The sequence below is a fragment of the Leptonotus elevatus genome, chromosome 13, assembly GCF_054856555.1.
Source record: "Leptonotus elevatus isolate MCC_2025b chromosome 13, RoL_Lele_1.0, whole genome shotgun sequence".
Taxonomy (NCBI): domain Eukaryota; kingdom Metazoa; phylum Chordata; class Actinopteri; order Syngnathiformes; family Syngnathidae; genus Leptonotus; species Leptonotus elevatus.
Window position 1 is genome coordinate 5,740,520 of NC_141251.1, and position 12,681 is coordinate 5,753,200.

At 40.4% G+C, this 12,681-nt stretch overlaps 1 protein-coding gene across 3 annotated transcripts in view; it reads right to left on the reverse strand.

The window, feature by feature from the left end:
* Positions 1–12,681, reverse strand: part of LOC147163577 (protocadherin-15-like) — a 230,833-nt gene that overhangs the window by 93,470 nt on the left and 124,682 nt on the right. For all 3 annotated transcript variants that reach the window (XM_086092793.1, XM_086092792.1, XM_086092791.1), the window contains 4 exons: positions 8,413–8,521; positions 8,148–8,260; positions 3,938–4,144; positions 1,370–1,504 (listed from right to left, as the gene is read on the reverse strand). In XM_086092793.1, the coding sequence (XP_085948919.1) occupies positions 1,370–1,504; positions 3,938–4,144; positions 8,148–8,260; positions 8,413–8,521 (564 nt within the window). The remainder of the gene's footprint in view (positions 1–1,369; positions 1,505–3,937; positions 4,145–8,147; positions 8,261–8,412; positions 8,522–12,681) is intronic.

Genomic DNA, 12,681 nt, shown 5'->3' on the forward strand with positions numbered 1-12,681 from the left:
TTCATCTGCTCTAGCCCGCACCCCCAAAAAACATTTTGTAAAGTGTCTTTTTTTTTCTTTTTTTTTTTTAATCATATATTGAATAGAACTTAAAAGAATTAAACAATTTGTGCATCATTCTTGGCCACTGGGGGGCGTTATAATAACTGGCATGCAAACACGAACAAAGAAGACTTTCACAACTACCGTTGCTTAAAGTGTTTAGACATCAGAACACAGGTGCAAATCGTTAGCCTGTCTATTGTGTTATCCGTATAGTATTAAGCTAGCAATTCTAAATTTTAAATACTGTACTGATGTAACAAGAAGGGCTAATTGACATAATATTGACCTTACACTGAGCTGCTTTATTACCATTAAAAAAAATCATTATCTTTAACTTGGAAACCTTAAAAAAACAAAATGCAAAAAAAAACGGCAATCTTCATAATTCTACTGTCGGCCGCTAGATGATACCGCACTATTTTGTTGGACACAAATTCGAAAGAAGAAGAATGAAAACATAAAGTAGGCCAATTTCAAACTCGTCCTTCATTCTAAAAACAGTTGGGTCAAAAATAACAAAAATATGGGTAAAAAATGGAACGATCCTCTACTTGGGTCAATTTGACCCAACTTTGAGTCAAGAAATGGGTCTTTAAGTGTAAAACAACTGGTAAATATTGGTCATATCCTTTACTTGGGTCCAAAAATTGGGTCATTTTGTAGAAAACAACCCACAAAGTCGGGTCAAATTGACCCATAAAGTGGATCGGTCCATTTTTTATCTGTAATTGGATTACTTTTGACCTAACTGTTTTTGGAGTGTTATTTTTGTTGAAGATTATTGAACATAAAATCGACTTTAATCCTGCTTTTTATGCGGGTTTAGGGTTAGAGAATGTGACAGCTGCTGATGACACGATGACATGATTATTGAAGTATGTATGTGTAAGATCATAATTTAAGTTTATTTTTGAAAAAAAAATAAAAAGGATTTGTTTATTGAAACAGGGACTTTAATTGTGTTTAAATGTGTAAACACTTTTAAAAAAAATTAAGTGTTGTAAATGCTATAAAAACATGCCTAAGGAGTATTTAAATAAAGTATTTCCACATTGTGGGAGTTGTCTGGAACAAAACCCCGTGATGGAGATGGATTTTTTGCATATCGCTGGTGACAGCAGTCACCAGTCCTTTCCTGACACACCTCATACATTGACGAGAACATACAGTGCTGTTGAAAACCTAACAGAGGTGGAAGGTGCGAGACGCGCCTGCCCCCAGACTTTGCGTGTGCTCTAACCTTCATCTCGGACAAACAAACAAGAGGAGCCCGCAGGTCAAAGCTCAGCGGTAATTTACTGCGGCAAATAGGAGAGGAGCATACCGTGAAGGTGTAGGTCATCTGCTTCTCCCGGTCCACGGGTTTCAGCAGCCTCAGGTAGCGGATTATGCCGGCGGAGGTCAGGCCGAAGATGGCCGTGTAGTCGTCCTGGGTTATCGTCAACGCGGGGTCTTTAGTCTTGCAGCAGCGGAGATATGGAATACAACGAGAAAGGCGTTACCATGACGACGCGAACGCTTCGTCCAAGGCTGAGGAAAAGCAAATGTCTGATCCTTATAGCGAGGAGTGAGAGAACGGATGGATCGATGTGTTTTTAACGTGACAATATCAATAAAATGAATTATTTCTACTCAAACAGCCATCACCGCCGCGGTCTCCGTTTTCCACAAAGAAAAATAAGATGCACGCCGCTGATGAACAATAGCTTTTTCGCAGAAGCGGACAACTTCTTTGTCTGCGCGCGGCCGCCGCGGTCGTTGGCGCATTCGATTAGCGTCTGCCAGTCTGCGTTGGTAAACATCACAACAGAGAGGGTTATCGATTACGTTCCGCGTGTGTCTACCCTTCACATTTTCTCCTGAAATGCATTAAAAAAAAAAGATCTTTTGAAAGGTGAACTGAGGATGGTGAATTTCTCTTTGGGGAAGATATATAGAAATGTCGTCGTAGCATCTCACAAGCACACCGTTATGTTATCCAACGCATGCCAAAAGTCCCTTTCAAGCAATACAACACACAGCAGGATTCCAGATGCAGGCAAAGTGTATAACGACACAGCAAAACACTCCAAGAAAACACACAATCAAATATGGACATTTTCCGTCAATACTACACTCACTCGTCATAAAGTACACCTTCACAATGTAATGACAGCTGTGTCCTAATATTGCCTTTACGAAGATAATAATGCTTACTTTACAGAAATATTTAATAATATGCCACATTGGTCCTCTTATCTGCATGTGTTTACATTTTTAAACGATCACTTTAGCAACATTCCTAGGAAATTATAATGTCCCATCACTGGTAAGCTACGTTTAGAACAGGCTACTTGGTGCCTACAGCCACCGCCTTGGTGACCCCTGACCTTGAATGACAATATCACATAAATAAAAATATTTGCTGGTATGACTGATTTATAGGAGTTCTAACTTCTAAAACATTCCTAATTAAAATTAAACTGCCATAATAAAATAACCAACAGAGGGTGCTAGAACTGCACAAATGAGATACAACCTCACCTTTTTTAAGAGATGTGCTGCTTTTAATATTGTGGCATGACAACGATGATATTGTGGCAAATTTAATGTTGCAATATTTCAATATTACGTTATTGTTACATCCCTAGTAGTAAAAGGAGAGTACCAGAAAAAGCTGTAATAGTAACAGCAGTAGCTTTTATTCAAACCCAATAACGTGTGAAACCGTTTTTTTAATACTTTGCCCTTCACTCCCCCAAAACTTTTTTAATTTTTTTTTTTTAGGCAAGAGCATACAGAAGGCTTTGATGCCGCTTCTGACATGAAGAGGTGGCTTAAAGCAATGGTAGTTATTAAAAAAGCGGCCAGAGATCAACCAGGGCCATGTTGCAACAACTTCTTTTTGCCAGTGTTTTCAAAAGGAATATGAATATTGATTAAACTTAGCTACATTCTCATGCTAATTGATACAAAATGGAAATAGAAAAAATATGTTTCTTTCCTGATGAAAAAAGAGACTCTAATCTTTCTTTTGGTGGGTTCCGTGTTTTTATAGCAATACAACACAAGATTCTGTGGACCTTGCAAAATCCAGTAAAACGGCCGGGAGCAAAGGGGGTTGCTTCAGTGAAAATGGCTGGGAGTGAATAAGTTCATATTAATAGTACCAGAAATAGTAGTACTGGTAGAAGTAAGAGTAGTAGTCAAAGTAGTAGTAGTATTCGTGATGAAAGTGGCTGTCGTAGTAGTAACAGTCGTACTCTAGCACGTGACCATGTGATTCAAAACTTCTCATTATTCCGCCATTAGCTTGTGCAGGTGTACCATTTGAGCGCCTCCGTCATCCTAATGATCTCCAGTAGTCGCCATAAGTGCTTCCCCATGCACAGGATGGAGGGACGTCCTGAGCGAGACTGCAGATGCAACCGCCAATCTTGGCTTCATTAGCCAGCAAATGAATCGTAACCTATTTGCAATCTGCGCTAAATTTGCACGTATTAATCAGATCAGTGCCAACGTGGTATACATTCCGCAGCGCACTAAAACCAAATTCAACTCAAATGCAGATGTAATACGGCGTCATTAGGAGGTACACTGGCATGAATGAGGAAGTCATTAGGGTTCTGCTGCTGTTCTTTACAGGGCAGTAATTGTGAATTAAAGGAGTTATCGCAATATGCTCAAAACTCAGGACATCCCCCATGATATGATGATCGATTCTGCATATGTTTGTGTGTGCGTCACAGCTTCAAAAGCATCCCTTTTACCTACAGGCGTATCACCAGGGGCCAGCTACAATGATGACAAACATAGGAAATGACTCATAAATGGAGGATAAATATGGATCAATTTCGCATATGAAAGGACAATGGCTATGATTGCTCGATGTCGCATGCCGTCCCCTTGTTACCTCCTCCACGTCGTTATCCAGCGCCACGATCCCCAGCGGCGTGGTGAGGTTGGCCCCGGCCGAGATGGTGGTGCCCACCGGGGACGACTCGCTCACGTAGCCCTGGTAGGAGACAAACTGGAAATACGGCGCCTGGTTGTTCTCGTCGAGGATTTCCACAACGAGGTCGGCGTACGCTGGCAGGGGGTGGCCGTTGTCCTGTTCGGCCTGCGAACACAAGATCAATAAAATACGGTGGTGCCTCCAGTTAAATCATCTACCCTATCCTAAATTTGCTGAAACTAGTGGCATATTGGTACAAAGGAAGTATATTAAAGTGATGGGAGGAGCGTCATTTACACAGGCCATAGCTGTGTCTATCCAAAACGTAGTGCTTTGGCACCTTCTAGTGGCATATTGGTACAAAGGAACTATGCAGAAGATACTGGAGTAGCTACATTTACACAGGCCATTACCATGTCAAAAAAAATATATATATATAGTGCTATGACGCCATCTAGTAGTATCTTGGCGCCAAGGAACTATGTTGAAGAGAGGGGAAAAGCTTTATTTATAAAAAAAACACATCTAAAACAAATGTAGTGTTTTGGCGCCATCAATTGGCATCTTGGTGAAAATGAACTATGTTGAAGTGACTGGAGGATCTTCATTCACATAGGCTATAACCCTGTCTAAATGGAAGTAGTGCTTAGGCACCATCTAATGGCATTTTAGTGTAAAGAAAAAAACATGGGGGAGCTTTATTTACACATTTGAAAGTGTTTTAAGTATTAAGTGAATGCTTTATTATTATTTTTTTACATTGTCTCTTCACATCACGATTTTTTGCGGGTATTAAATATAAGACAGCGAACTCCGTTTTAAATGTATGCAGGGCCACTGGTAGTTTGAGTGATGTTGCCAAATGCAGGCGGGAACAACGGGCGGTCGTTGTAATTTAAACGAAATTTAAAAGTTGAGCAAATTTAATCAGCGGCTCATTGAGGAACGGTGCCTTAATAATTAGCACAGGCGCCATCGTTTATGCGAGCGGCGATGTAATTAGAGGATTGGACTGCAAAAAGGCGATGAGAGCTTTCCATGCATACGGCAACAGGCTGAGTTGTAAAAGTAAACAAGTGCATCAGTCAGCGCACGCTCAGAATCAATGGAACCGAGGCGGATTGTCTTTGATGAGTCGGAAAGGGCTGCGAGAAACTTCAGAATTCAATTGCAAATGTTACTTTGCATTTTGTTGACCCATTCTGGCAACGCGAGGCATGCGAAACGCAACCATGAAGCGCCACTCAATCAACTTTGAGAATCCATTCGAACACTAGTTTGACTTGGGAACGAGATGCAAGGCACGCCGCAAACAACCATTCACGCTGGAATGATAAATTAACCATTTACAATGCGATTCAGTTTGAAATATTGACGGATGGGTGCCCCCAACTGTTGACGACTGACAAAGAATGGACTCACAAAATTCCTTGACACGCCCACCTCTGACAATATTATTCTCACGCCGCATACGCGGTCCGTAACTTCAGAGTGTCGTACATCAGGACCAAAATGAGGCATAAAGTCATTTCCCTTCTATTTGCAGTGCGATCAATTTTTATAACCTGCCGCGTTGCCACACGTCAACGTGCGTGCAATCCTATCCGATAAGTGCCCCCAAATTTGTGAGTTGAGAGCAACCCAACCGGATCAAACTGAAGCAAAGCGCGCTGTGGTTCTGCTCTATCCTATAAGCGCCCACCATGCCGCCCACACCCAGGAATCATTACGGCTTTGAAAAAAAATACAGATGAGAGACTGTGGGAGGCGGCGAGTGAGGCAACATCAGTTTATGCCATGACCTGAGACGAATTCTGCACTTGGGCTCAATTTTGAATGACAAAGTGCGAGTGTTGCTCAAACTATCGTCGTTGGTGCTAATTGTTGAAATGTGTGTGTGTGTGATGATTCCATATTGCCGGTTATTCCGCCTTTTCAAGCCTCCAGATGACATTACGACCTGGTTTCATTGCCACCGCAATGTCGCACAAGACTATCTGCCTACGCCCACACTCTCCTTACCCGAAGATCCAAAGCGCTCTCTGGAAAGAAAAAAAAGAAAAAAGAAAAAAAAACACCCAGGGGAAAATGGCTGTCATTGACAGATAAAGTGTGCGCACCATCTCAACACATTTGAGCCTGGTAAAAGACAGACCGGCAGTGCAGTGTTCTCTTGAGAGTCTACTCCTTAGCCAGGCCCCCGTTTCTGAGAAGCGGCGCTAAATGACCTCCGCTCCCTTGCTACCAACCGGGAGATTCACTGCTTATCGCTTTTTCTCGCGTGTCTCCAAAATCCCATCCTCCTTTAAAATGCCACCAGTGGATCGTTTTGTTTTCCTCTCGCGGAGTATGATAAGAACACCTCTCTCTCTCGCCGTATAGCTCCATTTTGTTCCTGTTTCAGAGGTACAGTGCAGTAAGTTACGCGGCGTTCTCGAGACACCAAAGTCTAATTTCCACTCCGGTTCCTCAGTGCCCATTCTCAATTGTACTTCCTCCCCTTCGCCCATCTCTGTCGATCAAAAACTCCGCATGCCATCTCTCCAGTGTTCCTGCTTCCCATTTTAGCTCCTCTTCCTCTCATCCCATCCTTCACAGTAAACAGGGAGTTAAACACTGCGCTCTGAGGGACGTCGAAAGGTGGACGATCTTTTCGGGAGGGAGGCGCGATTCCATCGGTTCAAATTAGGATTCATGCGAGAGAAACTCTTTTTTTTTTTTTCCCTCATGAATCGTCAAATCTACTTCGGCTCGATCACCAAAGCGGCTCTCGATAAGGTAAGACAGCCGTCGGCGATTGAGGCTATCTACGTGGAACAGGTGGACAAGCCAACTCAAAGTAAACTTATTATTATTATTTTTTTTTATCATATGAACTTCCTAGATTAGAGTGAAGATGGACATGGTCTTGCCAAGACCCTAACCTCAGGGTTACAAACTGGACCAGCACTGAAAAAAAGTATATCCCTAAACTTCACATAACTACTCAAACAATAAGGATATACCTAACCTAACACTTACAGTAGATATAAACTGGAACAGCACAAGAATAAAAACTAATCCTAACGTTGAGGTTCAAACTGGATCAGCACCACACTCTAAAAACAGTTGCGTCGAAAATAACCCAACTATGGGTCAAAAATGGACCGATCCTCTACTTGGGTCAATTTGACCCAATTTTCTGGGTTGTTTTATACAAAATGACCGCATTTTTTGACCCAAGTAAATGATCTGACCAATATTTACGAGTTGTTTTACACTAAAAGACCCATTTCTTGGCTCAAAGTTGGGTCAAATCGACCCGTAAAGTGGATCGGTCCATTTTTGATCCATAATTTGGATACTTTTGATCCAACTGTTTTTAGAGTGCACAATCAACACTAACCCAGAAACAAACTGGACCATCACAGTCATAAACACCAACACTTCCAATGGGATAAAAATAAAAAAAAGATCAGAAAAAAACACCAACATTAGGGTTTAACCTATACAAGCATCAGAATATGCATTGGGAAAGAAACTGGATCAGAACCAGATTAAACACGAACTTATACATTGCGATAAAAACTGGTTCAGCACCAGGATCAGAAATAACCCTAATACTGGGACAGAAACTGGGTCAGGACCAGGAAATGCACTTTAAAACTGAGATACAAACAGAACAGCATAACGATTTAGCATGTAGAAGAGGGGTTTCAAACTTCATTGATGTGGGCCCCACTGGCGGTGGAGTCGGGGCATGTCTGGGCCACATCAACTACAGTATTCCACAATCAAAGGGGTTCAAGTATTCAAAAATAAATCTTCTCAATCTTTATTAACAACAGTTCTAGAACATTAACGATTATTCAGAACGAGTACAAGATTGGTGACCCGGTGTCACGAAAGACAAAAAGAAAGAAAGAACCAGGGCAACTGCAAAAGTCAAAAAATAATACTTAAAAAATAAAAAATAAACCTTGATATCAAGTATGGGCCCTAAAATGTCATCCTGCAGGCCGCAAATGGCCCCCCCCGCCCAATGCACGGTTGCTTTTTTGATACTTCCAATCAAAGGCGACGCGACACGGTCAGCCTTCCGAGCAGCCGTGGAAATTTGACTAAAACAAAAAGTTGTGCGGGCTTGACTGATGCAACATTAATGAGCACATTCAAATTCATCCTTTACCTTAATAACAAGCGTGAACCTTTGATACACGTCCCTGCTGATGGGCTGCAGGACGCGCAGCTTCGCCGTGGTTTTGTTCAGGGAGAAGTACTGAGGATATGTGACCGGATGGCCTGCGATGAAGAATTAAAAAAAAAAAAAAAAAAAAAACACTTTACCAAGAGAGGCAAGAGTGATCATTCAAAAGTCAAAGCATGTCGTCGCAGCAGAGGTGAGGAAGATTAAATGAGTAAAAATCAATGGCGAGGGGACGTGACGGACTTACCAACCAGGATGAAGTAAAGCACGCCAGGTCGGTCTGACGGCGGTTGTATGTTTCTGTCCATGTCCACCGCCCGGATGGGAGGGGTCACATTGAGGGGGTTCAATTTGCTCTGCAGGGAGAAGACAGAAAAGTCAGCTTGTGCAGGTCAAACATCACTATGTGTAGAGCAACGACGGAAAAGCAAATCAATCGCGGGCAAAACCTCAGTGGGACCGATGGGAAAAATGTACACGCCCCTCGAGTTAAGCGGCTGATGACTTTTTTGTGTCACACGACGCTCAGCAACTTCTGACAGGCGCAGTCGACGATCTGTTGATCTGAACGTTTAGCAATTGTTTGATGCGGTCTTGGTCTCATGATACAAACATTTGAAAAGCACGATGTTTAAATATCATTTCATATATTGTCAGGGTTTCTGTTTCTTTGTTCAGTACTGAAACACTGAACAGTTGGCCACTATGGAGGACCAAAAATGACAAAACAAATGTGAAAATAAAAAAAACGGATAAAAAAAATAGTCTTTAAAAATTCTATACAAAAAAATTATATAAATGAAATAAAAACACCAATAAATATAGGCATAAAATAAATACAACAATTAAAAATGAGATTCAAAAAATACAAATAAATCTAAAAATAAATATATAAATAGAATTAAATTCTGCTCTCATTTAATTCATGCTCAGATGTCAGCATGAAAGCAGCATCTTGGGTTGGATTTACGGATTGATTGATTTGTGTATGTATATATATTTTTTTTTTGTTTTGATTTCCATTTATATTATTTTTTTAAATAAAATGTTTGTGTCATTTTTTTATATCATTTTTTAAAATTTTTCCTTTAATTTCCCTTTATTTATTTATTTATTTATTTAGGGCATTTTTGGTCCTCCATAGGCCACACACAAAACTGCTGCTGCTGTTGACCTGCAGTCAAAAGTTTATAGAGGGTCAAATTAGGTTCACCTGTAACTCTGCATTTTACGTTCAAGCTAAAATGTCACCTGAAAGCTTTCTATCCTGAACTTTTTTGTGAGAGTGTATAGATTTAAAAAATTGGAGAATCGATGGAATCACTAAGTCAAAAGTGGATAGATAAGAATTTTTACTTTTCACATTCACTCTTGGTTGCTAGCTTACTATATAAGACCAAGCATTGCTTTGCTAATTGCATCATGCACTTAGTATGGCCCTCGAACTGAAATGGCCCCTGATGAAAGAAAGGCTCCCCGCCCCTGATGTCGTCTCCTAAAATAAGTGTGTGCATCAAAATGCGGAGAATCCAGCTCTCGTCGTACAAAATCTGCCCTCCGTAAAAGCAAGACTGTGTCTGTTGTTCTGTATGATAATGCCACATAATTATTTATTCCATTCATGTTTTTTTTAGGTTTCTGTATCAGATTTGAGCTCCCTTGAAAAGAAAGTCAACAAAGAAAGTCTCCTCGTTTAAACGGAATGAGCCCGAAGCTCCGCCTGCTGATATTCTTCTCATAATAATGTTATCCCGCTTCCGTCTGCACCGGGAAAGGATTACGCTCGTGCCTCCGGTCGCGAACACTGCAAGCATATTTAGTTCACCTTCTTTTTTGCAGTTGTATTAGAAATGATGTTGCTAAAATCCTTTAAAAAACTGATGTTACATCTCCAGTAGCAGCGTGCAAGATTTGGTTTTGTCCATTATCAGGTAAATACAAGGACATTATTGCAGATACTGATATCAATACTATTTTCAATTGATTAACTAATTTGCCAAAAACATTCTATTTTGAATACTACGCTGGTCCCAAAAACGTATTTATGCGTTTTTTTGGTTTGTTTTTATGCTAGAGCATACAAAAGGCTTTTATGCAGATTCTGAACTGAAGAGAACGCTTACAGCAATGATAGTTATTACAAAAACGGACAGAAGGTGGCAGCAGAGTATAAGAGATCAACCAGGGCCATGTTGCAACAAGCTCTTTTTTCCCAGTGTCCTCACCAGGGATGTGAGTATCGATGAAACTTAGCTATATTCTAATGTTAATTAGATAGAAATATACTTTTTTTCCCGATGAAAGAAGATACTCTAACCTTTCTTTTGGTAGCTTCCATGTTTTTATAGCAATAGAACACAATTTTCTGTGGGCCTTGCAAAATCAGTCAAAATCCAGTAAAACAGCCGGGAGCGAAGTGGGTTGCTTCAGTGAAAATGGCTGGGAGTGAATGAGTTAGTAAGCGGTTCAGGAAATGGATGGATGATTTTTTAACATGCAGTACAAAAAAACCCTAAGAAATCATAATTCAAATGTAATCAAATAGCAAAACACTGCCAGGTAGAAATCATTCGGTCAAATTGTTTTAAATACGCAAATATATATTTTTTGTTTTATGTCTAGTTTGACAGTAATCAAATGGAAGTGGCATTAAACAATATATAGATATATAAATATACAGAAATATATTTTATATAAAATAATACATATGTACATATTTAAATACATATCTACCATTCTTATTTTCAATTAATTAATTAAATGATCTGTATGCAAAATGTATCTCTTTTCATCAAGTCCACAGATGTCATAATTCATCATACGGTTCACGTCAACAATATAGCAAGCCAGAAGACCAGCAAACGCAATATCTTGATTAGTTTATGTTCTAGTTGACCTACTTATTGATGATTCCAAATGTCAACTTATTTGTGTTCAGGGAAGGAGGAAAATTCTATTTACATGCATTGGCTGACTTCATACGGCAAATATCGATGTCCACGTAAACCAAGCCGGTGTGCAATTTATAGAGCATTTAATTAACCACCGCGAATAGAGCTTGCCAATTAGCATGCTTCGCGACGCTTCACAATAACAGTGTTGCATATCGAGGTTAATGTATTTGCAACGCCGCAGTCAGGCACAATCTGACGTCCTCGGCAGCAATTAGGCAGCTTTACAGCGCTAACATATAGCTAAAGGGGAATGTGTTTTGCATGTCATATTTTAAGAGCAGTGCTTGCTGTGCAGGTGGGTGGGTGGGGGGGGGGGGGTGGGGGTCGGTTGGTTTAGTCAGACACATGCCTCTCCACAAATGTCTGGCTGGGGGAAAAAAAAAATTCTCTCCCCAAAGGTGTATATTTATATCTCACAGCTCGGGGGTAATCCTCGCAGCCCTCCCCTAAGAAGCCCTCTCGCTTTTACAATGTCTAGAGGTGTGCTAAATCCAATCCCCCTAGCTCGGCACAATGATGATTAGCTTTAATACCCTCCTCCAGTGGTCATTATACACGGGACTCGGGAGCCCGGCATTATTTCACATCAACTTAATAACAGGCGTCGAGCCATTGTGATTAATTACAATGCAATCATCAATTATGAGGAGACAAAGCTCCCGGTGGGGCGACACGCCGCCACCGCGTCGGGAAGAGAAAGGAAAAAAACGGAGTGGGGGAAAAAGTACAATGCTGCTAATGCTCAGGTATTCGATTGGTCACGAGAAAGATGAAAACCTATACTCAATTTGTTTTTGTTTTTTTAATTATAAACATACAGCTGCTTATCTAAATCGCTCACCTGATTCCACTATGGGTTTACATACTCCTATGTACAGTACTGTACAAGTGAATATAAAAAGTCTACACACCCCTGTTCAAAGTACTGTTGTTCCAATACCGTTTTTTGGCCCCCAGATACCGATCCCCCAGTTTTGCAGTATCGGCTGATACCGATACCTATTTGGTTTTTTTCTCAACATGAAAAAAATGCCTTGCCATTGGTTCAGAACATTCAAGGGCCAACGGGATATCTTGGATCGGCATGCACTGATCACATCACACTTCAGTGAATGTCGTGCACATGCAAGACACAAGATGCTGCATCCAAAGTCCTATATTAGCGTTGGAAATAATAGTATCGGCATGTTACTTGTTAGTACTTGCTGATGCCGATATCACTGTTTGAATGCAGTATCGGGGCTTCTCCCGATACCAGTATCGGTATTGGAACAACACTAGTTCAAAAGGCCAGGTTGTTTTGTGATGTAAAAAAATGGCCAAGATGAATAAATTCATATTTGTATTTGTATTGTATACTGTGTATAACTAAAAAAAAAAAAAAAAAAAAGATACCCTTATAGCTGGGGTTGTGTCTAGGGCTGTGCAATTAATCAAAATTCAATTACCGTACAATTTCAATTCTTACACTCCACAATTACAAAATCGGCATAATTGTAAACAAAAATAACAAATTATTAATACAAATTTTGAGTTTTTTTAAATGTATATATTTGCACCTT